The following is a 27,785-nucleotide window of genomic DNA, read 5'->3' as shown; positions in this document are numbered from 1 at the left end:
GCTAATTAAGAGAAAACAGTGTAAGGTCAATATGACCTGGAGAGAAAAGAAAAACAAGTTGTAAAACTTAATTGGGCCCCTATAAAGGGATAAAACAAGTGCCTCCCTTTTACCTTGTGTAGGATTTATAGTGAGAGAATTTTGTTTAGTTAGCTAGATAATAGTACCTTTCTTAAAATTTATAACTTTGTATAGATAACAAGCGAACATCTGCTGAAAGTCCCCTAATTTTTCCCTGTTTTCCCACCTCTTCCCCTCAGTCCCAGGGCAAGTCAAGGAAAGGCAAGGCAAGGCAATGGGTCTGCTGTAAAGCTGGGTGTCTGTCCATTTTTAAGGCAGATAGCACTTTGGGTAAATGCCACACTTACTTCTGCCCTTTCCCCCCTCATTTTTTCCATATTTTTCCCCCTTCCCCTTAGTCTCAGGGCAGGTCAAGGCAGGCCAAGGCAATGGTTCTGCTGTAACGCTGGGGGTGTGTCCCTTTTTAAGGCAAATAACACCACTTTGGGTAAACACAACACTCCCTTTTGCTCTTTTTCCCCCTCATTTTTTCCATATTTTTCCCCCTTCCTCTCAGCCCAGAACAGGCCAAGGCAATAGCTCTGCCGTAAAGCCGGGTGTGTATCTATTTTTAAGGCAAATAGCAACACTTTCGCCCTTTTTCCCTCGTTTTTCCCAGTTATCCCGCCCCTTCCCCTCCCGACCCCAGCCGAAAGGAGGCAGCCGGAAACATGGCGGCAAAGCGGCGCCTCGGCGAGGCTGAGGACTACATTTCCCAGCACACAACGCGCAGGGCAGAAACGCATTCCTCCCTTCGGGAATGCCGGGAAATGTAGTCCTCCCTCCACCCCTGCTCTCTCGCCCTTCCATTGGTCCGAAGGCACGTCGATCACGGGCGGTGGGCGGGGCCATGCCCCTGCGCGGCCGTTCCTACTGGTGGGAGCGCGCGCGGTGGGAGGGGGGGTTTGAAAAAAAACAACCCGCCCCCCGTCGCGCGCCGCGCGCTGATTGGCTGAGCCGCCGTTTGGCGCCAGCTTCGGAGAGGCCGACGGGTACCGGCTGGGGCCAAAGCGCCGCGGCGGCCGCGCTGACGGGAGCGCTTCGCTGTCCTCTGCCCTGCCCGGTCCCGGTCCCGGTCCCGCTCCTATGGATCTCGCGCCCGCCGCTCTCCACCGCCGCCGCCTCTCGCTCGCCTCCCCGGCGTCCCCCGCCTCGCCCGCCGTGGTCAAGGCGCTCTTTCAGGACGAGCTTTCGCCCGTCTCCGACCTCCGCCTCAGCATGGAGCAGCTTGGGCGCGGGTGAGTCGAGGCAGGGGGGGGCCCTCTGAGGGCAGGCCCTGGGAACCCCCCCTTTTTATCGTGAGAACCCCTCCAAAAAAAAAAAAAAAAGGGAGGCTCGAGGGTTTATCTCCCCCCTTCTTCCTTCTATACTAAAGCATCCCCTTTCCGCCCGCCCGTCCGGGGCCTTTTCTCCCCCCCTTCCAGGGCCTTTTCTCCCCCTCCTGGACCCGAAGCGAGGCCTGGGGGGGCTCCCCCCCATGTAAAAAAAAAAGCCCAAGGCCTCCAGGAGTCGTTTTCCTTCCGTTCCGTTCCCTCCCCCGCACTGGAGCCTTGTGGAGCTTCCCGCCTCCCGGTCCTTTGCTCCCCCCAAACCCTCGGGGGTGGCTCTTAACACCCCTTCCCAACTCCCAGACCCTCAGGGGTGTCTTTACACCCAAAGCCCCAAGGATGCCTTTTATAACCCCCCTCTCTCTCAAACTCTTCCAATGTCTTTTACCTCTGCTCGGCCCCCTCTTCCAATAAAACCCCAAACCCAAGCCCCTTTCAGGGATGTCCTTTACTTACCCCCCAAATCCCAACTGCAAGGCCTCGAGGAGTTGGAATTCATCTCCTTCCCTCTCCTTCCAAGAACAAGGCCTCGGGGAGCTCATCCGCCCTCCCCCCCCCAAAAAAAAAAAGTGAGGCCTCGTGGATTTCTCCTTTTCTTCCTTCCCCACCCCCGAATCGAGGCCTTGGGAGTCTCTTCATTCCCTTCTCTCTCCAGAAATGAGGCACTGAGGGCCTTATCCTGCTTCCTCTCCTTCCAAACCCCCCCACGGCCCAAACCCGAGGCCTCCAGCCCCTCTTTTCCCAACCCTCCCCCCCAAAAACGGGGCCCGGAGGAGCTGTTTGTCCCCACCCCCCACCCGTGACGCCTCGAGGAGTTTTATCCCCCCCACCAGGAAAACTTCCATGATTCCCTGAACACCCCCCTGCCCATGCCCGATGCCTCCACCTCCCCCATCCCCCGTGGATCCAGCGCCCTGGGCCACCTTCCCCCTCCTGTGTCCCACCCTGGCTCTGCTCTGGGCGTCCACCTCCCTCCTGAGCCCTTCCCTGGCCTTCCCCCTCTCTCACCAACACCTTTGTGCCCACTTTTTGTGCCTTCCCTGCACCATCTCAGCTCTGTCCTTCCTCCCTCACCCTGTTCCCTCACCTTCCTCCTCTTGTGCTCCCAGAACTCCAGCCATGCAGTTGCTCCATCCAATTTTGCTCTTTCTGATCTCCTTTAATCCCGTTATTCCCCCAGTTTCCCTCCTGAGTGGCTCCTGTTTTGCCCTGGCCCACTCTGGTCTCGATGACCCTCCTGGTTTTGTGTTTGTTGCTCTTCCATTATTCTGGTTTTCTGCAAACACCTGCTTTAGGATCCTTCCCTCCTTCAGATTCCTGGGATTCCTGCAGACCATTGGCAGTGCCCTCCATGTAAATTATTCAAGTAGCTTTTCTTCTATTTAAGTGAGGCTCCATATGATTTTCTTATCTCCCAGCACTGAGCTTTAGTGGATATAACAAAATGTGGGAGTCAACTCCTTGTAAAAGTGGGTTTGAATTAGAAGTTTGGCATTTTTTCCCGTGCAAGATCTGAATTAAAGGAGTGGCTGCCAGAGAGAGGGTTGCACTTCCAGCTGGGCTCTGATGGAACTCCCTGGAGTGTGGTTTGGGAGGTGCTAATGCGATTCCAGGCACCAATAAGCAGAAATTTCATGGCCAAGTCTGTAATTCTGAGGTATCAAAACCTTCCTCTGTGAGGGCACAGGCTCTAAAAGAACGTTTTGAACCCCCCAGAGTTGATGTGAACGGAGAAATGTTTGGTGTGAGGAGACCAGGGAGGCAACCAGGATAACTGCTGTGTTAAATGACACTTCCCCTGCCTCAGAAGCCAAATTTCCAATATTTTCAAACCCAAAACATGAAGCTTCATGCCCTGTGGGTGTTGGATCTGCTCCAGTGGTGATACTGTCCCCGTTCTCAGCAGCACCCAGAGCACAGGACAGTGCTCCCTGCAGGTTTTCCAAGTGGGAATCCCCTCACCTGGCTGATGATAAAGGTTCCAGGTGATGATCACCAGGTTGTATTTGTTGCCTCACAGAGCTTTTAAACCAAATCCCAAACTTCCCTTTCCAGGCAGCGGGAAAACACGGAGCAAGACCTGGGGAACAAGAATGGATTGCAGAGATCTTCATCCTCAGAATCCACAGACTCAGGTATGGCCTTCCCAGTTAACAATTAACAATTAAGGATTGAAAAGCAGCTGCCAGGGTTTGGATAGAGAGCCTTCCCTGCCTGCAGTCCCACCATTCCTGGGGTGGAAAACAGGGAGAAGGTGTTGGGATCCCATCTCTCCTGTGGAACTCCTGCCCTTTGGAGGGTGATGAAGGCGAGTCCCCACCATCTGTTTTCTCTCTCTGAACCCAAACTGGGCCAGCCTGCCCCAGTTGAGTGGGTTTGCCTTGTGGTTTGGGGCTGTGGGTTTTGGGTTTTTTTTTCGTTACCAAGAGCTGGTTGTTTATCTGAAACACTTCAGTTCTGATGCTTGCCTAGAGATATTTCCTTTGTTTCAGGTGAGAAGCTTTATCAGTAAAAATGAAACAAGCTCTTACCCCATAACTTGCAGACACAGAGAAGCTCTGGTACCTCATTGCTCCAGCTCAGGGAAATCAGCGTTTCCACCTGAATTTACGCCCCACTTTGAAGGCACTTTTAGCCTAGAAATGAACTTTATGAACTTCTAAAACAAAAGTCCAGCTCACAAAGCACAGAGCAGGATAGAACAACCAACCTTGTGAAATCCTCACTCTCTCCAGCTCCTCAGGAATCTGTGTCTGAGTAACTTTGCAGCTCCACAGCATTTCAGTACAGACAAATGCAATGTTCTGCTTGGCTTGTGCTTATGAAGTGCTTCCTGTTCTTTCCAGTACATTAGGAAGGCCCTTTTGACTACTTATCTTTTTGGAATAAGCCCAAAATTTCTTCCTGGGAAGAGGTATAACTAAAAACATGGCTTAGAGAAAAAAAAAACAACACCTATATGACTAAACTGTTTGTTTATTAAGGTGTGTGGGAGAGAATAAGCCAAGAGTATTCCATGTGACAGTCTAGGCAGGGCTAGGGGGGCTTTTTTTTTAATTGCTCCTGGTTTTCCCCAAGCACTTGATTATCCATCTCCATGTCCAAATCCAGCCTTGGGGAGTGTCTGTCACCCTGACCTGGAGGTGAGGCTGCACGTGGGACTCTCCACGGGAGTTCCCCGGGTCTCTCTGTGGCAGTCTGTCACAGTGTCCAGCAATCCCTGTTTCCTGGGGACTGACCACCAGGAATTCCGTGTGTCCTCTGCAGGTTTGGCTTTGGATTCCCCCGGCCCTGCGACCTCCGGCGACGCCGTGGAGGACACGTATGTAACCACGGGTTAGACCCGTATGTAACCACGGGTTAGACCCGTATGTAACCACGGGTTAGACCCCACTTGGGCACGCTGGATCAGCAACAAACGTGGCTGGATGAGGCCCTGATGAGGCTTTGCCTTTGCTGGCACATGTGGGCTCTTCCCTCACGAGCTGGAGGTGCTGGCAATGGTCCTGCCCGTGTCCCAGGGCACCGAGGCGTTGGCTCTGAGCTAAGGTGTTGTACCACACCCCTCACCAGGAGCCTGAGGCTGCACCAAGTTGCAGTTTCCAACACTTAAATTGTGCTTTTCTGGGCCTTAACTGGTCACAGAATCCCAGAATCATTTAAGTTGGAAAAAACCCTCTAAGATCATCAAGTCCAACCTTTGACCCATCACCACCTCGTCAGGTAGAACTGATGCCAGCAGTTACCCTGAGCTTTGAGCTTGCCACTCCCAACTGGATTATTTCTTCCCCCTAATCTATTCCCAGGGATGGGGGCAGATGCCCTTGGTCCCTGATTTACCATGCCCTTCCTCCTTCAGCCTCACTTCTTGTCTGAACAGTGCTGGAAAGAATTTAAGGGAAGGAGGGGAGAAGGAGTCTTTGAGTGTTTCAAAAATCAGGATGGGATAGCCTGGCTATAAATAGGGTTTGGGAGAGACAAGTGTCATTAAGAAGCAGGTTGCCCAGAGAAGCTGTGGCTGCCCCACCCCTGGAAGTGTCTAAGGTCAGGTTGGACAGGGCTTGGAGCAACCTGGGCTAGTGGAAGGTGTCCCTGCCTGTGGCAGGGGGTGGGAATGGATGCTCCTTAAGATCCCTTCAAACCCAAACCATCCTGGGATCCTGTGTTGGCTTGTGCTTGGCATAACCCCCAAATATAGGGCTGACTTTTAATGTGCATCTCTCTTACTTTTAGGTTTGAGAAAGCAATTCTCAAATCCAGCAGACTGAAGTGAGTACAATTCTATTTTAAACTCTTAGTGTCTGCTGTAGCTTATGGAGTTGGGGGAGGTGAGTTTTAATCATGTCTTTTAAAACAAAATGTTAAAATAAATCTCTGTTCTTTTTCCCTGCAGCCTTCGAATACCTTTCAGGAGAATACACTCCCTGCCAGTAAGTGAGAGTGGTACTGATGGTCTGCAAATGCTAAAGCATTCAGCATGTTCCTAGTTGAATACATTGCCTAACTTGCTAATTTTCTGGCTGCAAAACTAGCTGCTGAGGGTGCTTGATGCAAACTGTCAGAATTGCAGCTTGTACACTCTAAATCTCACTTAAGTCCCCGTGAAATCTCCGTGGTGTGGCTCCATCACTGCTGCAGTGGAAGCATTTTGGTACCTGTGCTGAGGTGTCAGCAAAGCTTCCTGCACAAATTCATAGTCAGAGACTTTACAGTCTTTATTAACCCCTTGTGTGCTTAAAATGTGCTTTTTGCACAATACTGAACTGGCTTTTTTGTGTGGTCATTGTAGCAAAACCTGCTGGGATCCAGCCCTGCCCTGAAGAGAAACCATTCAGATTCTCTGGACAGTGATGCTTTCCAGCCACTGGCACAAGATGAAAATAAGGAGAATGTAAGTGATTAGATTAACAAAAATTGGAAAGACTTTGAATGTGCAACTCCACCACTAACCCTGACTCCTTTCTGGCTGTGGCAAGGGAGGAGGTGTTCTCCCTGCTTGCTCTGGAGAATTCCAAGGGCTGCCTCCAGGAAGCTGTTTAGGTGGATCAACCCCTCTCATCCCACTGCTGCCATGGATTCCTCATGGAATCAATGTCCTTTGGCTACTGGGAATCCCGTGGGTGGGACTCTGACAGGTCTGCAGGAGAGACCACAGCCTTGGCTGCCTTCAAAAATGATGTATTTTGCAGAGAAGCTGACTGACAGGGATAGAAAAGCCTTCAGCCTGTAGGTGATGTCAGGAACATAAATTTTGGATTATGTTAAATGAAACACTTGTAACGTCTTTCATTTGAAAACATTCACCTTCAGACTGTTCCTGTTGGCAGCAGGGAGCTTAAATCCAAAATGTCAGGTGGTTTTAAAAAAGCCCTGTGAGGATAAAATGATCCAAGCAAGCCACACAGTTTGTCATTCTGGTAAAATGTTTGTTTTCTTCCTTTTTAATTCAGGAATCGTTTGAGTTTAAGAAGCCAACCAAACCAGCTTCTCGTTGCTTCCGTGATGGAAGGGCTGGAGCGAGGCAGAATTCATCTCCAGCCCAGATTGTAAGTTCTTTTAAACTAATTCTCACCTAATTCCTTGCTGCCCACTCTCTGGGAGGAAGAAAAATTGTGTCAGGGTTTAAGGGCAGTACTGTCAGTCACCACTGCTCAGGTGCCAAATAGAAAGACTTATTTGTCTGCCAGATAAGAAAATTTTTCTCACCTTTGGCTCCTGAAATGGTCAGAAATTTGAAATGTGGATTGTTCTGGGAAGGATGAGTCAGTGCAGAGCTGAGGTTCTGCTGCAGTAATTGAAGGGAGTGTGGGCACTGATGTGGAATTGGAATTGATTTCACTATCACTTATGTTGAGGCTGATGCACTTGGAACAACAACCCCAGCTGTGCAGAAAAAGCCTGATTTTTGTGTCCAGATGTGACACCCAGGGAGAAAATGTTGCCTTATTTGTATCCTGTTGCTTAGAAAAAGCAACTGAAAAATCATGATGGGTCCTTGCACAGAAACAGGGTGGGGGGCCAAGTCTTGCCTCCACTCCTTGAGTCTGGCAGCCCTTCATCCTGCCAGGTCCTCTCTGTCCTGTTTGCTCCATCTGAAGGGATAACCTCGGTGTTCCCTGCAGTGCAGGAAGGTCGTGGCATCAGCTCTGGGAAGAGAAGGAATGTTGTTAAAATTGAAACTGTCTCCTCTCAGATTCCCATGGATGAAACCCCCTCGGGTGAGCAGGAGAACTACAGGCCAGCCTTCCTGCAGCAGCATTCCCTGACCTCGGAGAGCGAGGACGACGATGGCTTCCTGGAGCTGCTGGATGACCAGGATTTGAAGGTGTGTGCAAAGGGAGTGGGGTGGAGATCCCAAATACAGTTCTGCCTGATGCTGCTGTGTGTGTCTGTGGTGCAGGTGTGTTCTGGCAGAAGTCAGTGTGCTCAGTCAAACTGCAGTAAGTTTAGGGAGTCGTGGAATCCCGGAGTGGTTTGGGTTGGAAGGAACCTCAAAGACCATCCAGTTCCAGCCCCCTGCCATGTGCAGGGACACCTCCCACTAGGAGATGAGGTATCATCATCTTTTTCAACTCACACTGTGGTATCCCTGTCTTATCCCTGCTCTTCCCTAGTGCAGACAGTGGGATTTGTTTGGTGTGTGAACGAGGAAGTTATTTTTAGTTGGAGAACTGCATTACGAGAGAGAATTACTGGAACAGTTGGCATTTTGCTTTAGAAACTTGCTGGAAAACTCAGAGGTGGTGTTTGCTTTGCAGCCACTTAAATAGAGAACTGTTTCCAACTGAATTTGAGATGCTTAAAGCTCTGGAGGATCATCACTGTTGATGCATCAATGAGCTGATATAACTCCAGCGTGTCTCAGCTCGGGTCTGTTGTTTCATTGAGCATTGGCCTGATAACGGAGTTAAATTCCTAGAGCTGCCCTGGCAGCTGAACCCAGCTGGAGTGTTTGCCCCAGCTGTGCAGGAGCTGTGTGTACAGCCTGTGGTGCAGTAGGTGGGATGACCCTCCTTTCTTCCCCCCTCAGAACGACGAGGAGGTGCCGTCGGACGTGGCGAGTCTCTGGACGGCGCCGCTGGTCATGAGGAGGGCGGACAATCGGGTGAGTGTTCCCCAGCACAGGCACTGGCCTGTGTCCTGGCACTTCCACTGCCCAGACAAGCCATCCCACTGTCTCCTGTGTCCCTAAGGACAACAACAAAACAAGCCATGGCATGACCCCCTGCAGTATTCCCTTATCTCTGAAGCTGGTTTGCCTGGAAGACTTTGTCAGCCTGGAACACTTGTAGGCATTAAATTTCTTTTTACACTTCACAAGCTGTGAGAAAATCTTGACTTCCCTTATCAGAATCTTGTTGGCATATCTGGAATTCGCCCTGCACAGGCTCACCTGGAATGCTGATCCCCTGATAAGGGACTGGGGAAGGAGTTCAGACTCCAGTAAGAAGCTCCTTGATCTGCTGATAGATTGGCTGCTAATTGGTGCAGAGCACTTCATCTTGCTTGGGGTGCTCCAAGCTCCCCCAGTCCCCCCAGCAGCAAGTGTTACTGGAAATGCAGAGCCTGAATAATTCAAATTACCATCCCGCTGCTGCTGTGCAGTGGTGGTGTCTCAAACAAGGCAAAATCCGTAACAATCCCTAATCCTGAGGCTTGTTTCATTTTCCAAGCCAAACCTCTGCTGGAGAACTCAACTCCTCTCCTTCCTCGCAGGCCAAACGGTGCCGCTTGTTTGGCTCTTCGTCCGTGTCCAGCACTGCAGGAAGAACCACCCAGAAGAGGATGGAGAGATCCCAGGAAGACAATTCCCCAGGGAAAAGCAAGAAGAGGAAAAGCCTGCCTGGAACTTCCGAGGACCCAACGGTGGGTGACTCAGCATCCAGTTTGCAAGGGAGAACTGACTGGGGGGGATCTGATGTTGGTGCCTGGGTTACGAAGGTCAACGGGAGCTTTTTTTGGCTGAAAAGTGAGATTTGGGGGAGCTGGGGCAGCACTTGCATATCCTGAGCCTGAGCTTTGCCCTAGAACAGCAGGGAAGCTGAGGAGTGGGAATTCAGAGCTCTGGAGTCGAATCTGAGTTCTGTGTTATGGGAAATAGGGAATGGGATGTGTCTGCTGGCAGTGCTGATCTCTGCCCTGTGTCCTCCAGAGTGTGAAACTGGTGAGGACCCAACCCTCCACAGCAGAGATCGAGAGCATCTTGGACAGCGACCAGAGAGACCTGATTGGGGACTTCTCCAAGGTAATTCCAGGGGTTCCATGGCCAGGGGTTGCTGGAGTGTCCCAATGGCCTCTCCCAGTGGGGATGGCTCAAACCAGCCCAGTAAAGCCCCTCCCTTTGCAGAGGCTTTTCTGCTGCTACATAAATCTTGCTTGGTTGGACTTGAAGGTTGGACTTGATGATCTTGGAGGTCTTCTCCAACCTTAACCATTCCATGGTCCTCAAACAACTAGGAGAGGCTGTTGGTGAGAAGGGACAGGTTAGACACAAAGTGAATAATTTGTAGTTAAAGACCTACAAAATCCCTCTGGTGCAGGAGCCAAAAATTAAATTCTGTCCCTGACTTTAGAATTCTTGGTCTTAACTCCCGAAGAGATTCTTGTCATCGAAGTATCTGTCAGAGAATGAACTGCTGGATGCTGTGACTCACATCTGGATTTTCTCCCTCCTCTCTGTCTTAGAGTTATTTACTTGACACTGTTGATGGGAAACATCAGGATTTAAAATACATCGACTCGGAAATGGTGAGTGCTCCAAGGAGAGGCAGGAAAATTCTTTACTGGGGTTTAGGGGACAACACAAAAACATCTTGAAACAACTGACCTCTGGTTTTTTTGTGGGTTTTTTTTTTTCCTCAGATTGTGTCTGTGCTGACTGGGAAGTTTGAGAGCTTCATCAAGCAATGTGTGATAATGGACTGCAGATACCCCTACGAGTACGAAGGAGGGCACATCAAGGTATGTTGACCCTGTAAGAGCAACCCAGAGGTGTCTGAAGTTGCAGTATGGGGTCACTTGGCCCCACTTGGGGCTGTTATCCAAGGCCATGTGCATATGTTGTTCCTGAGGTGCCCCACTGGGACCCTGTCCCACCCACCCACTGCCTGGATCTTGGACACTGAGCTCACACTTGGTTCATAAAGTGCCTTTTCCCCTCAGAGGGGAGTGTTCTGCCCTCCTTAAGCACAGGAGGGGGCCTGTGTGGCCCTCAGGGAGATGGTTCCAGTGGAAGGATGTGAGACACTCAGTGTGCAACATCCTGGTATCCAGGGAAGCTAAAATTGGAATATTAAACTTAATTTAAATCACAGACTTCAAGGAGCAAAGAGCTGTGCAAAACATAACCAGGAACAGATCACCCAGAGAGGATGTGGCCTTAGAGCCCCTTGCAGGGCCTAAAGGGGCTCCAGGAGAGCTGGAGAGGGACTGGGGACAAGGGATGGAGGGACAGGACACAGGGAATGGCTTCCCACTGCCAGAGGGCAGGGAGAGATGGGATATTGGGAAGGAATTCCTGGCTGGGAGGGTGGAGAGGCCCTGGCCCAGATTGCCCACAGAAGCTGTAGCTGCCCCTGGATCCCTGGAAGTGTCCAAGGGCAGGTTGGACGGGGCTTGGAGCAACCTGGGCTAGTGGAAGGTGTCCCTGCCCATGGCAGGGGGTGGAATGGGATGATCCTGAAGGTCCCTTCAGACCCAAACCATTCTGGGATTCTGTGACTGATCCTGGACGTTGCTGCTTGATCAAAGGCCATCCCAAATACGTGAGGTGGGGAGGGAAATCCCAGGAGCCACAGCCTCCAGGTGCTGAATTGTCCATCTGAACCAGGTCGTGGTCACCCAGAGCCAGTCCCAGGCTCTGTGGTGTGCTGGTGGGGTTTGGAGCTGGGTTTGGAGAGGGTTCCAGGGCTGCTCCAGCAAACCAAGGGGAGGAAACTGCCCTCAAGGGAGTGGGATAAGTTTGTTCAGTTCCCCCTGCCCTCACAGGGTGCCATAAACCTCCACATGGAAGAGGACGTGGAGAACTACCTGCTGAAGCAGCCGATCGAGCCGGCGGAGAACAAGCGGGTCATCGTGGTGTTCTACTGCGAGTTCTCCTCGGAGCGGGGCCCTCGGATGTGAGTGCCCAGCCCCTGGAGAGGACCTGCTGCAGTGCTGGGAGTGGAGCTGTGGGGTGGCACCACCAGGACATGGGGATTGTCACCTGGAGGGGCTGTGGCACAGCCCGTGGTGGGAGCGGCCGGAGCGCTGGTGTGTTCGGAGGGAAAGGGGAAAACCGGTTCACTGTGGCTGTGTGGGTCCTCAGCCCCTTCTGACAGGCAGCAGCAGACCCCTGTGGTGCCAGGGACGGGGAGTCTGGGGTGAGAGCTGGCTTTGGGTGTTGTTTGTGGAACGCAGGGTTCACCAGGATCTTTGGTGCTGCAGGTGCCGGTTCGTGCGGGAGCAGGACAGGCTGAGCAACGAGTACCCCAGCCTGCACTACCCAGAGCTCTACGTGCTCAAGGGGGGCTACAAGGATTTCTTCTCGAGATGCAGGGTAAGGGACTTCCTCCCAGACTGTGGATTCCCCAGCCCTGGAAGTGTTCAGGGCTTGGAGCAGCCCGATCTAGTGGAAGGTGTCCCTGCCCCTGGCAGGGGGTGGAACAAGATCTTGAAGGTCCTTTCCAACCCAAACCATCCCATGATTGTTCTTTGATCTCTTTCACACTCAGGAGAAGTGGTAGATAAGTATTATTGATTTGTTCATGCTCAGACTTGTCATTGGGGCAGAGTGGCTTGGCTGGGGTGGCTTCTCTGCTCTCTCTGTGCTCTGTTCCCAGAGCAGCTCAGGTTTGGCTCTCTGAGCCTGTTCCTTCCCTCAGAGCTGTTTTCCTGCCATAGCTGAAAGGTTTTTCCACTTGTCTCAGAGGTAAAGTATAAAAGTGGTTTCTGCCCTTGTAGAACAAACTGTCACTGAGGGAAGGGACTGAAGGCTGCTCAGCCTGCACAGAGCAGGGGAGAACACAAGGCTTGACAGCAATTGCTGGATAACAGTGGAAACCTCAGGTCTCCTGCAGTCCTGAAACAGCAAAATTGGAAACCTGAGCTTGGAGTTTACAACCTCTAATTCAGACAAGGAAACTAAGAACACCCCACAGCTCTTCCCAGCACTTTGAGGGTGGGATTCCTCCTACCACTTGGCTTCTGCTCCTGCAGCATTTCCATGGCTGGACTCTCTCCTGGGGTCTGTCCTGCTGCTCTGGCACAAACAGGCCATGGCCTGACTGTCACCTCAGTCCCTCACACTTCAGAGTATCCCTTAGATTGCCTTCCTGGTGTGTTTTCAGGGAGATGGGAGATACCTGGCCTGTCTGTGGCCGGTTGGATGGGGTTGTCAGCTCCTCCCTGCTGGGATGCTGGGCCCCGTTGGAGATGCTGGTGCTGGTGGCACCGAGTGCTGCCGAGGTGTTTAGCCCTCCCTGCGATCTGCTGGCTCTCCGGGGGTGATGGACACGTGGGATTTGGGTTGTCCCGGTGGGGTTTGGGTTGTCCCTGTCCCGGGGAGGGGTGACCGAGGCCTCAAGGTGGCAGCACGGAACAGCCGACGGGGATCCTTCCAGTCCCTGCCTTCCAGGGTGGACACCACACGGGCTCACCACACAGACTCAGCAATCCCTGCCAGAGCATTTGGGATGAGAGCCCTGTGCCCAGGGTTTGGTAGCTGTGATCTGAATATCCCTGGGCTCTGAGCGTGGAGCTCCCATGTGGAGCGGGGGGTCTGTCCCTGGTTGTTCCAAGGGTGGTTGTTCCAGTGGCTGCTGCCAGGCTCTGTCAGCGGGATCCTCAGCCCTGTGACACCGAGGTGACAGCAGCTCCTCTCTCCCCAGAGCTTCTGTGAGCCCGAGAGCTACCGCCCGATGCACCACAAGGACTTTAAGGAGGACCTGAAGAGGTTCCGCACCAAGAGCCGGACCTGGGCTGGGGAGAAGAGCAAGAGGGAGATGTACAGTCGCCTGAAGAAGCTCTGAGGGCTGCAGGGACCCAGCACGGACTGTCCAGCGTGGGGGGCCTGTCCTGCCTCTCTCCTCCTCTGTTTGCTCCCTGGGAACTCCTGGAACTCGGGGCTTCGGGCCCGGATCCGGCCGGGAGCTGCCTTTGGTTATTTTTGTTACATTGCTTCCTGAAAAATGGCTTCTTGTGTTCTGTGCCACCCCCGGAGCACCCGGGGAGGGGTGGGGAGAGACCCGTGGGGGCAGCAGTGTTGAGGGTGTTTTAGTGCCTGTTATTTTTTTAAATGCTCGATTTTATTTAAATACAGTCAAATGAAGCCAATACTGCCGCTGTTGGATCATCTGGGTTCTACTCAGACCTGGTTTCTGCCCCAGGGCATCCTGCTGGTGGAGGGGTGGGGGTTAATTATTGTACTCAGCTGCAGCTTTGGTTCTGTGTAGTGTTTGTGGTGAAGGAAAACGGGAAATGTCCCGTTACAGCCCGAGGTTCCCACCTCTAAGCCTCTGAAAGCCCATCTAAGGGGAATTGCTTGTTCATAAATATCATGTTCACCTCGTTTACTTCAAATTGTTTTATTTCATAGTCTCTTTGTGTAGTTTTAGAGGAGTTGGTGTTTTAAAGGAGGGAGAATTTCTGGGAGCTGGGGAGGATCAGCAGTGGGGTGAAAAGCTGTTGATTTGCTGTCGCCGCTGCCTCCGAGGGTGTGAGTTGTTATCCTGAAACATTCCCAGAACAGACAGTGAGGAATCCTGGGAGGCTGCTCCTGCACCCCGGGGTGATTGTGGCCACTTCTCCCTCTGCCAGGAAAGGGCAGGAAGTAAATTAATCCTTGAAGGAAGAGGAACTTCCTCGGCAGCGTTGGGCCCTGCAGCTGAGGAAGTTCTGCTGTGCCAGCCCCAAAACTGCTTGGCTGCTGATTTTTGGGGTCACATCAGCCCCAGCTCTCCAGTCCTGCAGCAGCCCAGGGATTTTGGGGTGTGATGGAGCTGGAGCTCATCTTCCTCACACACCAACTTCCTGGAGAAACTGGTGCTCCTTGGGAGCACCACGTGCCTGGGAGCTCCCAGCTCTCCTCCTGTGTCCTGTTTGTATCCGTGTCAAAAAAGTATTGAAATGGAGGTGCCTTATGTGGAGTTCTGACTTGATTTCTTTTGAAAATCTGTTTCTTAAAACGTTGTTGTTAATCCTCTTGAGAAGCAAAAGGGTAGACCTGGAGTTTTTTCTCGTTTAAAAAAAAAATAAATCAGAATTTGCTGTTTTACCTCAAAGCTGAAGCCCTTGAAGGGGGAGATGAGGAAATGCTAAATCAGAAATGGTGGTTACAAACTTCTCCCTTTGGGAAATTTGGGAGGGCTGACCTCCTGAGTGGGGGATGTGGGGTGGGAGGAGGCCACGGGCAGTGACCTGAGTGACCCAAACTGCTCTTTGGTCAAGCCCGGGGGGTAAATCATCAGTTCCACACGAGGGCTGGGCAGGATCTCTTGGTACAACTCCATGATCCAACAGTTTCTCCATGTGAGAGTTTAACTCCTCAGAAAAAGCGGATGGAGACTTGCTGGGGTCATGATGCTCATTTCTGAGGACACTCAGCTGGAGCAAAACTCTTACAGCAATCCCTGCTGTGCAGCTGCACTTCCCCTGGATCTGCTCATCATCCCAAACTTCCTGCTATGCAGGAAGCTGGATCTGGGGCGGGTGCTGGGGCTGTGGCCCAACAGTACTGGGGGATGAGCAGAGATTGGGAATGATTGTAGTGCCAAACTTTGCCCCAAAAGGCACAGAGAAACTGCTCAGAGACAGAGTTAGTCTTTAAGCAGCGAGGTATTTATTCAAGGACATGTTGGAGAGCAGCCAGCTCAGGCTGGACAAACTGCTCTGCCTCTTCAGTGAAAAGACAGGATTATATACAATTTTTACAAGTGATTACAACATTTTCACATGCATATTCATATAATTGCAACATCTAGTTATAATATTCATAACAGGTGGGGTCTGGGAGGAGTCTGGGGTGGAGTCCTCTTTTTGGGGTGATGTTTGGTGGTCGTTCCTGTTTCTTCAGCCTCTTGGGGTCGCATTTTTACTCTTCTTCCTCAGCTGAACTTTTCAACTGGAGCCCTGTGGGGGTGGAAATGAGCCCCTGGTGTCAGAGCCCACCTTGCTCTGTGGGTCCTGAGGTGGCAGAAGGCTGGGAGAGGAGTGCTCCAGGCAGGATCTGCACTGTGTCATCCCAGAGCTTAAAGGATTGTTGTGGGCAAAGGGAATAAGGTCCTAAAAACCCAAACAGTTTGAACCCAAATCTGCTGCAGCAGAGGCACTGGTGAAGCTGCTCCATGTCACTGCAGTGTCAGAACCAGCCCAGGGTTGGGGTTGCTGCTTTTCATGTCCTGGGTCCTTCCTTGTTGCTTGCAGGAGAAACACTTCCAGAGAAGCTGTGGCTGCTCCATCCCTGGAAGTGTCCCAGGCCAGGTTGGACGGGGCTTGGAGCAACCTGGGCTGGTGGGAGGTGTCCCTGCCCATGGCAGGGGGTGGCACTGGATGGGATTTGACGTCCCTTCCCACCCAAACCATTCTGGGGTTCTGTGAACTCTGGGGCTGCAGCCACCTGAATGTCAAAGCTGGGCATTCCCATCACTCCATGTTCAGTGTGGAGTCTCAGCTCGCTTTGGGATGAGGGTCCTGGGCTGTGCTGGAGGCTTTCCCAGGGCTGGACAGAGCTTCAGCAGAGCGTGGGGGTGACGAGCAGGTGGCCAACAATGGGGTCAGCATTAAAAGCTTCCCTGAAAACACAGCAATGTGACTCCAAATCCGCGGGAGGCTCAAGCAGAGAACTGGGTGGGGTTTTTTCCCCTCCCTCCATCTGTCATCCTTAAAACTCGTTTTGAAAGCAGCTTAAACCTTCATCAGCTTTGACCACCAGCTCCTGAATGGCACAAAGGTTGGTGTTTCCTTGCACATTGTGTTACCTTTGATGGCCTAAAGGGACTCTTGTGCTCTGTCTTTTGTGGCATTTGGGGCTAATAAAGGCCAACTGCAAAGGGCCAGCTGCCCTGCTGTGCCAGCAGCTCCTGGATCCCTTGGATTCCCTTGGGAATTGGCAGTGGTTGTTGGACATCCCTGCAGTGCTGCCTGGCTGTGGTGTTTGGTGCTGCCCTAACCAGCCAGTTCCCTGCTTTTAACTCCTTCTGCAGCTTTTCAAACAAATCTGCCTTTGCCCTCGGCTGCTGCCCTTGGGGTGTGAGGCAGCAGGGAATGGGCAGGGGCTGCACCACCAGGGTCTTCCTCACCCAAAATTCTCCCCTTGGGGCGGGCAGCAGGAGGGGAGGAAGGGCAGGTGGGCACAGGGGGGTGGCAGCCCCAGAGGTGCCTCCCTGTCCCATCCAGGCTTCACCCCTCAGCCTCACCTCCTGCCACAGGGCCACATGTGTGTTCTTGGAGACCCTCAGGCACTTCTGCAGAAGGGATGTGACCAAGACCCCCGCCGGGGTCTGCCCTGGGGGCCTGATGTGCTTTTGGGGTCCCAGCCCCAGCCAGGCTGTGCTGGCCCAGGGTGTGTGTGCTGCAGACAGGCCGGGGCTGTTGCTGCTGGATGAACTCTCCAGTCGTGTTTGCTGGGGCTTAAGGCTCGAGCAAGGAGCCATAAAAAGGGAGGATAACATCAGAAGAGGAAAGTGGAAGGAGGCCAAGAGGAACGTGGCCAAGTGCCCTTTCCTTCTTTCTCTGTGCGGGGAACCCCCGAGGGTGTGGGATGTGTCACATCCCTGTGCCAGGCCGGGCATGGCCCCACCACCGCGGGGACACACGAGAGGAATGTCCCTGGCGGGGGTCCGGGGGTCCCGGGGAGGGCAGGGAACGGAGGGAGGCTGAGCTGGGGGAGAGGGGCCCAGGTGAAGAGCTCCTGTACGGATGGAGCCGCAGCTCCCGCTCCACCTCGGGGCACATCCACGTGGGGTGGCTTCTGCCACCGCGTTTGGTGGCACGGGAGGGCGGGTTGGGGTGGGAAGAGCCCCGTGGCTGCATCCCGGGTGTCTCCACGGAAGGGATTAAGCAGGGCGGGGCAGGAGACGGCGGCCGGAGGAGCGGAGTGTGTGCGGACATCCCGCGGGCGGCTGGACCGGCCTCTGCCGACCCCTGCCAGGGCCACCGGGAGGGGACACCCCCGGCTTCGGGAGGGCACAACCCCGGCTCTGAGAGGGGACAACCCCGGCTCCGGGAGGGGACACCCCCGGCTCTGAGAGGGGACACCCCCGGCTCCGCGCTACTTGTCCCTGCAACCCCCTCGGCGGGATTCCCGCCCCGGGAATTCCGTGCCATGGCTCAGCACACCCCCCCGAGCGAGCCCGGGTGCCGATGGAGGGTTGGGAAGCGGGGCTGCCCCCGGGGATGCCCTGGCAGCTCCCCCACAGGTGACCCCCGCGGGCCGGCGGAGGCTCCCCAGGAGCTGCTCCCCTTCCTGGGCACAGGCTCCCCGTGCCAGGGGAGGGCCGTGGCCCACCCCGAGGGTCCCGTGCCCTGGGGGAGGGCAGCGGGGGTGCCGGGTTTGCGGGGGTGCCCTGGGAACATCCCCGGGGCCGCGCTGACGGGGATGATGCAGCAGCACAGTTCCGGCCCGCGACGCTGCCGGGCTGTGATTAGCAGGTGCCAGCACTGCTGGGGTTCGGCCCTGGTTCAGCCCTGCTTTGCCTCTGCTTCCTCCCACCATCCTCCTCCTCTGCGGGGCTGAGCAGTCCCGCGGGCACAGCGGAGCCCACGCGGGTCCCAGGCCAGGCCCCCCCAGAGCCCGTGTCCCGCAGGCTGAGGAGCAGAGCTGAGCTCCAGGAGGCAGCATGGTGAGGTTTTCAAACCCACTGAAGCAGTTTGGTGGGTGTGAGGTCCGTGGGGGAGCCCTGTGCTCGTGGGAACTCTCTGGGCACCGCCACAGTCCCAGGAAACGCGGGCTCTGCCCTTGCAGAGCAGCCACGAGTGAATTTGGGGCTGTGTTTGGGGCTTTCCCGGGTGCAGAGCCGGGGTTTTGCATGTGGAGGGGATGAGTTTGGTCCTGGCCGTTCCCCTGTTGCTGCAGGAGGGGAAGTGGTGACACAAGTTCTGTACTGGGAACAACAGGTCACATCCCCCCCAGCCCCACAAACCTGCAGCCCCCTGGGCTGCTCCTCTCCCCTCCATCAGATGTGTCTGGAATTGAGTTAGAAGTCTGAGCATTGATCTGTTGGAGTGAGTCCAGAGGAGGCCATCAAGATGAACAGAGGGATGGAACCCTTTCCTGCGAGGAAAGGTGAGGGAATGCCTCACCACCCCCACGGGGAAGAATCTCCTCCCAATGTCTAATCTAAATCTACCCTCCTTTAGCTTAAAGCCATTTCCCCTTGTCCTGTCCCTCCATCCCTTGTCCCCAGTCCCTCTCCAGCTCTCCTGGAGCCCTTTTAAGCCCTGGAAGGGGCTCTCAGCTCTCCCTGGAGCCTTCTCTTCTCCAGGGGAACCCCCCAGCCCTCCCAGCCTGGCTCCAGAGCAGAGGGGCTCTCCTCTCTTCCACCTTTTCTTGTCAGAAAGCAGCAGGACCTGCTCCTGCCTTGGACAGGGAAGGAGAGATCACCAGGGCAGAGGCATCACTTCCAGCACCTCCTGGATGGCCTGGGTCCTCTGTGGCTGGCAGAGAGCTCCGAGCCTGGTGTTGTCCAGGGGTACGTGCACACACCCACACACACACACTGCAGCTGTGCACAGATGTCCCTTGGACCCCGCTGAGGGTGTTTATTCCTAATTCCAGCTGCTCCCAGCTGACCTTTTGGCTGGCTCTGGTGCTGGTGGGGCTGTTGGAGTCATTCACAATCTGGTTTTTGTCAAGAGCTGTGATCCAGCAAACCTCTGCCCCAGCGGCCGGGGGGCAGGGGGGGTGCCGGGGTCTCTCCACTCACTGCTCCCACTCTGCAGCCAGGGCCCGTTCCCAAGGGATTTCACCCCAAACTCGCATCGGGCAAGCCCCGATCTGCCGTTTCACCCGACTTTTGTGCCATCAGCCGGCCCTGCCGCGGCGTCGGAAGCGGAGCAGGGGCAGCTCCGGGTCCACCTGCTCGTCGGGCGGAGCCGCGACGGGAGCCCGGAGCGGGGCCGGGAGCGGGGCATCGGCACCGGCTGCGGCAGCGGCAGCTGTTCGCGGAACGAACGTGTGTCCGTGGCCTAGGAGACCGTCTCTTGCCTGGAGAGCTGACAGTGGGAATAAAGACGTTTGGAGAAGGGAGACAAAGGCGCGATTGTTGCGGCCGGGGCTCGGCCGGGGAAGCGGCTGCGGAGCGCGGAGGCCGTGGCGGAGCCGCCGGGCCCTGCGGGGCTCTCCCGCCGCCAAACAGCAGCTGGAGCTCGTGGAAAACAACTCCCCGATGCCCCTCTCGGCGCTGGGAAGGTCCCGACAGCCGGGTCCGCTCCCGAGCGGGGAGCCGGCTGGTGGCACTGGGACTGGGACTGGGACTGGCACTGGCACTGGCACTGGCACTGGCACTGGGACTGGGTCTGGGACTGGCACTGGGACTGGCACTGGCACTGGCACTGGCACTGGCACTGGGACGGGGGAGCAGCCCCGCGGCTGCCGGAGAGGCAGATCCCGGGTGTCGGGGCCGAGGGTTTGGCTCTCGGGGGCTGGGATTGGAAGAGAAACAACCAGCGGTGTCCCGCAGGGAAAGGCTCCGGGAATTTCCGCGTGGGTTCTGCGGGAGGGACCCGCTGAGCCCGGGCTGTGCCGCTCCGGCCCCTGGGATGGGGAGCGGCCGAAGGCTGTGGCCGGTGTGTCCCTGTCTCCATCCCCATCTGTCTGCCAGCTGTGCCAGCTCAGAGCCCCCGAGCTGTGCCTGGCACCCGACATGGGCACCGCGGCGTGCTCAGGGCTGTCCTCTGTGGGACCCAGCAACCCGTGTGAGGGACAGGCTGGGCTGGGGGACAGGCTGGGCTGCACGGATCCTCCAGGCACACACAGACCCTCACCCTGCAGAGTTCTGCAGTGCTCTGTCTCTGGTGGGCTGAGACCACCCGCCATCTCTGGATGCCTCTGGCACCACACGCCCCAGGTATCTCCGTGCAGCAGTCTGGGAACACCTTGGTGTTTGAGTGAGTCATGGAACCTCAGGGTCTCGGTCACCTTCTCATCAGTGTGCCACTCGCCCCCTCGCACACCCACCGCTGTGTCGAGAGGGTGTCGCTTCTGCCTGGCAGAGCATCTCCCGGGAGCTCCGCCCGTGCTCCAGCGGGAGCGGAGCTGCCCGGCCCCGGAGCTGCCCGGGGAGGGCTGGGCACAGCAGGGAATCTGCAGCGACCTGGACATTTCCCCCCCGTGAAGCAGGAGCAGGAGCTGGAGCCGGAGCCAGGCGCTCTTGTGCTGCCTCTTTTCTTCCCCAGATGGATGCACGAGTCCCATTTGTCAGGAGCATGTTTGTGCAGCGCGGAGCCGCCAGCCTGGATCCGAGCCTGGGCGCTGGCCCAGGGCTGCTCGGCTGCAGCGGGAGTGTTCAGGGGCAGGAAGCGCTGGCTGCTGCACATTCACACCCTCCTGCGTGTCTGCAACGGGAAAGCCTGAGAAAAACAAACCCCCTTTGGGTAACGGGCCCTAAAGCAGCTTCTTCTCCCACTCCGTTTTTGGCCAAAACCAAGGAGGAGCTTCCCTGCCTGGCTGAACACTTTGGTGGCAAAACTGGGCTTCAGATGCTTTTTCTTCCTGCTGGAAGTGATGAGGAGATCCCTGCCAGGCTCTCTCTCCTCCCTCACCACAGGACAGCCAGAAAAGCCTTTTCTCTCTCTCGGATGATGTTGCTGTTGACACTGTGTGTGGACACCCCCCCACCCGTAAACAACGCGGTGGTTTCCAAACAGAGCTGGGCTTTGCCACCGTCCCCTGCAGTCCCCGTGGATCTGGCTGAGCTGTGGGGAGTGTTGTTCCTCTCTCCAGCAGACCAGGCCCATCCAGAACTGCCTCTGCAGCAGATCCCGGGGCAGCCCAGGGCTGGACTGCAGCTGAGTCACAGTGCTGGGCTGCAGGAGGTGTCCAGGACAGGACGTTTTAATCAGCCCGGGAGGAGAAGCTGTTCCAGTAAAAAAGAACAAAATATTTTATCTCCTCACAGTCCAGCTGCGAGCACAGGGACTTTCAGTGTGTAACACTTCAGGGGCCCCAGAGACACAGTTTTCCCACATTCCCTCCCCACCACAGCCAATGCCCCGGGGCACGTTCCTGTCTCACCAAACTTCCACGGGGAAGAATTTCAACATTCAAGTAACAGCAGCCAAGATCTGTACCAATGGTGTTACCACTACAGTGTTTGTACATGATCCTTCGTGGGTTTTATATGGACAAGCTGGGCAAAAGGTACTTTTGGTCAAACCCTGAGCGTTTTCTTCCACAAGTGAATCCTGGAACATCCGGAGCTGGAAGGGTCTTCAATCCAATTCCTGAGCAAGGGGTGCTCAAGGTGGAGACAAAAGGTGCAGGGAGGAAAGCCCTGGTCTTTTGAGGAATGTGAGGTTTGGCATCATCCTGAATCCCTTCCCTTCTTCCCTTTGCTGTTCCTCTACCCCCCACTTCCAGTGGGACACAGGGCCACGCCAGCAGTGAGCAGGACCTGCCATGGGCACCTGCAGGTCTTTGCTGGTGACAGAGACCAATGCAATCGATTAATTTTCAGCAATTATGCCCATGACAGGGGGCTGAATGAGCTGATTTTTAAAATCCCTCCCAACCCAAGCCATTCCAGGACTATACAATTCCAAGATTCCACGAGGAAACAATAGCAGCAACCCCTCCTGCACATCATTACACGGATGCACATGCAGAAAATAGCTATTTTATGCTGTCCCTTTGTTTAGCAACTCTAACTGCTTTAAAATTAATGGGCTGTAAATATTAGAACCAGACACGGTCGCTGGGAGGCTCAGCAGAACGAGCTCGGCTCCGGGGGCTCTGCTCAACATCAGGATGTCATTTCCAGGGTTTTATTCGGTTTCCTCCTCTGCCCTGGCAGGAAAGGCAATATTTTTATTTAACAAACACCAGCGTTTGGAAATATACTGATTGTTTTCAGCTCGGTGTATTTTCAGCCATAAATAAACAGCGGCGAGCTGCCAAGCCCCCCGTCTGCCCCTGCCCTTTTTTGGGTTAGAGAAGTCGGTCACGGATACACCAACCTTCCCTTAACAGCAGACTTCCTTTTTTTGACCTATTCTTTCAGTTTTGGCCTGATTTTCCTCTCTGAATAGAGGCTCTCTGTCATCAGCTGCTAGAGGAGAGATTATCTCTCCACTCTCCGTGCCCAGCGTCCTGACTGGGAAGCCCTGAGGGATTACCACGGGATAATTTGGTAATAAATAGCCATATTTGTAATATTTGGTTACAAATCACATCCTAATGCTCTTTAATAACGGGGCGTGTTCACCACACAGACGCAAAATTTCTCTTTCATCACAAACCCTCCAAGATTTCTGCCCATTTGTCCTTTAATCTAATCCTGAGAGGGACCCTGGGCACAGTCCTCACACTGATGGTCTTCCATCCTGCTGCCAAGTCATGTTGTTGGGTCTCTTTTCCCAGCCTAAACCCAACTCAGCAGCAGCACACGAGGAGTTTGGTGCAGAACCTTGTCAGCAAAGATGTCAGCAAAGGAAAAAATGAGGTATTTTGCTTGCAAGGCACCATCCCTGCAATGAAACGAGAGGATTTTGAAGCTGCAGGGACTCAGGTGGTCCTGACTCCTCTGCTCTCCCCAGCTCTGGTGGTCCACGGGGTGTTAGAGCTGGAATGTGGCCCTACAGCCTTAACCAGACTTGCAGAGTGTGTTTCAGTTTGTAAATAAGTCAGGAAAATTTGTTTCAGGGTTTCTTTGCTTTCTCAGTGCTTAAATCTCCTGTTTCATGGTGAAGGTTTAAAGCTGGTGAGAAAGAGCCCTGTCCTGCTGCTCCTGTCCCAGCCAAAAGATAGAGGAGTAACCTCTGCTGGAAGACCAGGATGGAACTGTGGAGAGAGTGATTCTTGTCTTTAATTAAGGCAGGGCAGGGCAGCAATAATTACACTCATGGCTTTGAAGAGGGAAATCAGGGGCACTGCAGCCCTCTGTCCACTTTCCCTTTGGGACCATGGCCTTGGTCCCCTCCCACAGCAGCTGGAAGAGCCTGTCCAGCAGTTCTGCAGCAAAGCCCCCTTTCTGCTCGTTGTGCTGCATGTCCCCAACTTCAACCCCATTTTTGTTTCCTCTCCTGCCTCTGTGTGGCTGATCTGGAGGAGCTTTAAGGTCCCTTCCCACCCAAACCCCTGCCTGACCAGGAGGGGAGGCTGGGGGCAGTGGTGGTGGGGCTGCAGGGCTCTGGGACCCACCAAGCTCAGGCTCCTTCCATGAGCTCTCCCCATCCCAGGGCTCTGCTCCTCCAGCCCCTGTGGGACCCCCAGGCTCAGGCTCATCCCATGAGCTTTCCCCATCCCACTTTTGCAAGAGCTGTGACCCCATTTGAAACCCTTTGGGCCAGTTCCCCTCATTTAAGGAGCCTCTGTTGCAAACCTACACTCCCTCATTAATGTTCCCTCCCCTCTCTAACAACGTTGCATCCTCACCAGTGCTTATTTGGGATGACTGTGGGAAGATTTTGCAACCAGACACAGCCTTGGCAAAACACTCATTATGGCTGTGGCTCATCCTCTCATCCCAGAAATTGTGTCTTCCCCCAGTGCCCCAAATCTGCCTCCATTTGCTGAGGCAGCAATTTGACATTTAAGTCATTTGGTTCTTCTCAGTGGTTTCACATTTTAGGTCTCAGGTTTCCCGAGGAATCTGTTGCAGACTAATGTTTAATCATGCTCTGGTAGGGTGACAGCTCAACTTCAGCAGAAATATTGCTAATGCTCCAATCTGGAATAATTTAATTCAAAGGCTGATGCTTTCCCAAAGGAGTGGATTTATTTAGATCCTAATTTTAGGGAAATGTTTGGGCTGGTTACAACCAGCACTTCTCTGTCAACATGTAAAGCTCTGTGCAGTGTGTTCCTGACAGTTGTGACAAACTGATTATCCCTCGTTTTCCCTTCCAAAGACTCCAAGGCCAAGTAGAGGAGACAACAGGCATCAGAGCCAGTTCTCAGACACAGGAGAATTAATTCATTGACTTTCAAAACTGCTCTGGGGGCAACTCTGACAGAAGCCAAAATGTGGGAGGGATGTCCACATGGGACACAACTTCAATCAGAGCTTCCTTCCCAAAACTCTCTGCAGAGAGAGTTTCATCCAGCTAAAATTAAAAGGTTCTTTGCAGGGTGAAATCAAGTGCCATGAAGGCTTCCAAGTGCTCTCTTAGAAGGATCTGAACATTGTCCTTGCTTCATCCAGTTCTATTTGGGGTTTATACAAACCACAGGCACAATCTGCAGGTTTTTTCAGCTCATATGTTTGCTAAAATCTTTTAGGAGTGATTCAGGAATGCTCTGAGCCTTGGAGAGAACTGCACACAGCAAAGGCTCCTCTCAGGGAGAGGAACTCCAGCAGCTTCTTTCATGGACTGTGGGCTTTCTCTCCTGGACTTTCTCTTTCATGGACATTCCTTTTGAAGGGAACAGCCTCAAGGCCACCCTCAGGGATGTGCTAATGACACCTTAAATACCTTGTGCCATTTGTCTGGGCATTATCTGACTCTGCAGCTTCTCCAACTCCCTCTTTTATTCCCTCTCTCCCTTTATAGCTCCTTCTCTTGCCTAAAATGTCAGGTTTGATCCATCCCTGCACCTTCAGCGAGTCTGGTGCTCACAGGTCTTGAGCAACTCCAGAAACTGGGCCAGTTGAGGACTGGAGGATTTTCTAGTGAGCAGCAGCAGCAAAATGTGTCTCATTGTGATGTGTAACCACCTCTGGGGATTGCTTTTAATTTGGGAAGGAATTCTTGAGTCATTCAGGCTTCCAAACCACTGTCTCCCCCACTCTCATATGGCATCTTTATGCTCCTGAGGTTGTCTGTCACCAACACATTCATCTCTGCTCTTAAAGGAGTTAATTGTGACAGAGCTTTCTGATCTTGTGTCTTCACGACTCTCCTGTGATCTTTTCCACCCCTTCTCTGGGAGCTCTTCCCAAGCCCTGCCTGCATGATTCCCTGTTTATTGACTGCTGCTGGCACCAAACACATCTATTTATAGAAGCCTTTATCAATTGCTTCTCTGTCACTCACTTTATGGCATTTCGTGCCCATAATTTTCCCAGTTGCCACAAACCCTCTTCAAGTCAAATAATTCAGGAGTAGTTTGGACAAGGGGGGCTTTGATCCCTTCAGAGTTTGTTTTCTTCCCCTTAAAAGCAGTTTTTAATGCAGCTACCACTCCACAGCTGAGTGCTGCTAATAGGGATCCATTCAGCTTCCCAGGGACTTGAGAATAGCTGAGTTGGGCTCTTTGGTTGCCTGGATCCTTGTCTGCTGGATGCTTCAATTCACAGAGGTGGGGCCCTAATTTTTCCTTAATCCTGCCTGGCTTCTGCCCTGCTGTTTTCTGTGATAAACCCTCCTGGCTGCAAAAATTAAAATGCCAAAATAATACCTAAAATCAGCTGCCAACAGCCTCCTTTGCTGGGCCCTCAGGCCTGCCTGCTCTCCCCAGAGCATCTTTCACCCTCTCACAATGCTGGGGGGCTTCTGCCTCTCAGCCTTTTTGCTCCTGCCATTGCTCAGACTTTCTAGTTTTCTCCTTTTCTCTCCCCTCCTTCCTTTTCTGAATTTCAGAGCCTGCCAAGATTTTTTTTCTCTTTGGATTATCATCATTTTCCATGCTTTGTATGAACCAGTTGTATTTCTACTCCGAGCAACTGCGGTGAATTCTCTTCCCCCTCCACCCCCTTCCTTAAAGTGGCTCATTTGTGGAAGATGAATAAGAATTTAAATGGGATTCTCACCCGTAATACTGAGGGCTGCTGTCATTTCCCCCAGCTCTCGTGTCTTTTTAAAGCAAGAGCAGAAAGATACGTGGAAAAAATATGGCAGTTTGTGGCCTTTGAGCAGAAACTTTGGGTATTGTCGGCGTTTTTTTTCCTCCTGGCAGTGATGGAATTTCACAATCAGCTCTCCAGGTCTGTTGTGGAGTCCCAGGGGAAGAAATAGTCTTCTGGAGACTGTGTTTAGGTTGTCTCTTCCAGAAAGCTCGGGTTTAACAACATGGTGATTAAATTAGATGACAGATTGAGTTTCGTCCTTCGGCATTTTCAGGCGACTTTTAATTCTCCCGTCATCCACCCTCTGCTTTCTGCACAACTGGAGCAGCTCTGCTGCAGCTGAGCCGTGCAGAGTGTGCTGCACATTCACTCCTCTCCTTTGGCCCAGTCTCCAGCAGTTACACCCTCAGCCCAGCCTTTTTTTCCTGCTCCAGCTTTGGATGTGAGATAATTCCTGGGAGATCACCTCTCTGGCTGTGGCCTCAGGGGTGAGCTGATTTACTCTGCTCTGGTTTGGCAGCCAGGGCTTGGGAGCAGAGTCAGGAATCCTTTCCAAGTGCAGCCTGAAAAACCATCTCGGTGAGGTGACAGGTTTGGATGGTCTGGAAGGGTCACGTTCCAGAACCCTCCCTGTGCCCTGGGCTGATCCCTCAGCAGGGCAGGGGGGGATTCTGCCCCTCTGCCCCTGTCTCAGCTGAGACCCCCCTGCAGAGCTGCCCCAGCCCTGGGAACAGCAGCAGGAGGACGTGGAGCTGCTGGAGAGAGTCCAGAGGAGGCCCCGGAGCTGCTGCCAGGGCTGGAGCCCCTCTGCTCTGGAGCCAGGCTGGGAGAGCTGGGGGGGTTCCCCTGGAGAAGAGAAGGCTCCAGGGAGAGCTGAGAGCCCCTGGCAGGGCCTGAAGGGGCTCCAGGAGAGCTGGAGAGGGACTGGGGACAAGGCATGGAGGGACAGGACACAGGGAATGGCTTTCAGCTGAAGGAGAGTAGATTTAAACTGGATATTGGGAAGGAATTGTTGGCTGGGAGGGTGGGGAGGCCCTGGCCCAGGTTACCCAGAGAAGCTGTGGCTGCCCCTGGATCCCTGGAAGTGTCCAAGGCCAGGCTGGATGGGGCTTGGAGCACCCTGGGCTGGTGGAAGGTGTCCCTGCCCATGGCAGGGGTGGCACTGGATGGGATTTGATGTCCCTTCCCACTCAAACCTTTCTGGAATTCTGTGATCACGAAGGGCTGAGCTTTGTCCTTGCTGCTGAGGTGACACTGCCTTTAATCCACACACAGTCCTTGCTCCTGGCCTGAAAAGATGCTTTTCATGCAGTTTTCCTGTGCAGCTCATATTTAAAACTACAGCACCTACACGAAGGACACCCCCCTTTTATTTGCATGTCTGAACTGCTGAGAAATAAGATGAATAATAGAAATAAGATGAAGAGCAATGAAAGTGTTGGAGCACAGATGAGTGATGCAGGACATGTGTGTAAAT

At 53.8% G+C, this 27,785-nt stretch overlaps 1 protein-coding gene across 2 annotated transcripts; it reads left to right on the top strand.

Moving 5' to 3' along the window:
• The first annotated feature begins 931 nt into the window (after nt 1–931).
• On the top strand, nt 932–13,939 carry CDC25A (cell division cycle 25A). 2 transcript variants are annotated; one of them, XM_051806142.1, is made up of 17 exons: nt 932–1,298; nt 3,444–3,523; nt 4,656–4,710; nt 5,622–5,657; nt 5,782–5,818; nt 6,178–6,279; nt 6,839–6,934; nt 7,582–7,713; nt 7,789–7,941; nt 8,419–8,493; nt 9,105–9,254; nt 9,541–9,633; nt 10,074–10,136; nt 10,251–10,349; nt 11,376–11,506; nt 11,814–11,925; nt 13,256–13,939. In XM_051806142.1, exons 1-17 carry the CDS (start codon nt 1,147–1,149, stop codon nt 13,394–13,396), a joined length of 1,707 nt encoding a protein of 568 aa, XP_051662102.1. In that variant the 5' UTR covers nt 932–1,146; the 3' UTR covers nt 13,397–13,939. The 2 variants fall into 2 exon arrangements, with proteins under 2 accessions (XP_051662102.1, XP_051662103.1); XM_051806143.1 differs by lacking the exon at nt 7,789–7,941 and having other exon boundaries at nt 938–1,298.
• Nucleotides 13,940–27,785: the final 13,846 nt, after the last annotated feature.

This window comes from Manacus candei, unplaced genomic scaffold (genome assembly GCF_025592945.1).
Source record: "Manacus candei isolate 608988 ecotype Guabito, Panama unplaced genomic scaffold, ASM2559294v1 h1tg000066l, whole genome shotgun sequence".
In the NCBI taxonomy this organism is placed as follows: Eukaryota; Metazoa; Chordata; class Aves; order Passeriformes; family Pipridae; genus Manacus; species Manacus candei.
The sequence above is the reverse complement of the archived record's forward strand: the minus strand, read 5'-3'. Positions and strand labels throughout refer to the sequence as shown.

Bases quoted from the DNA above. Each gene is read 5' to 3' on its own strand.
- CDC25A (XM_051806142.1), top strand. From the start codon at position 1,147: ATGGATCTCGCGCCCGCCGCTCTCCACCGCCGCCGCCTCTCGCTCGCC. The intron at 8,494-9,104 runs GTGAGTGTTCCC...CCTTCCTCGCAG, and splicing joins TGAGGAGGGCGGACAATCGG to GCCAAACGGTGCCGCTTGTT. The intron at 10,137-10,250 runs GTGAGTGCTCCA...TTTTTTCCTCAG, and splicing joins AATACATCGACTCGGAAATG to ATTGTGTCTGTGCTGACTGG.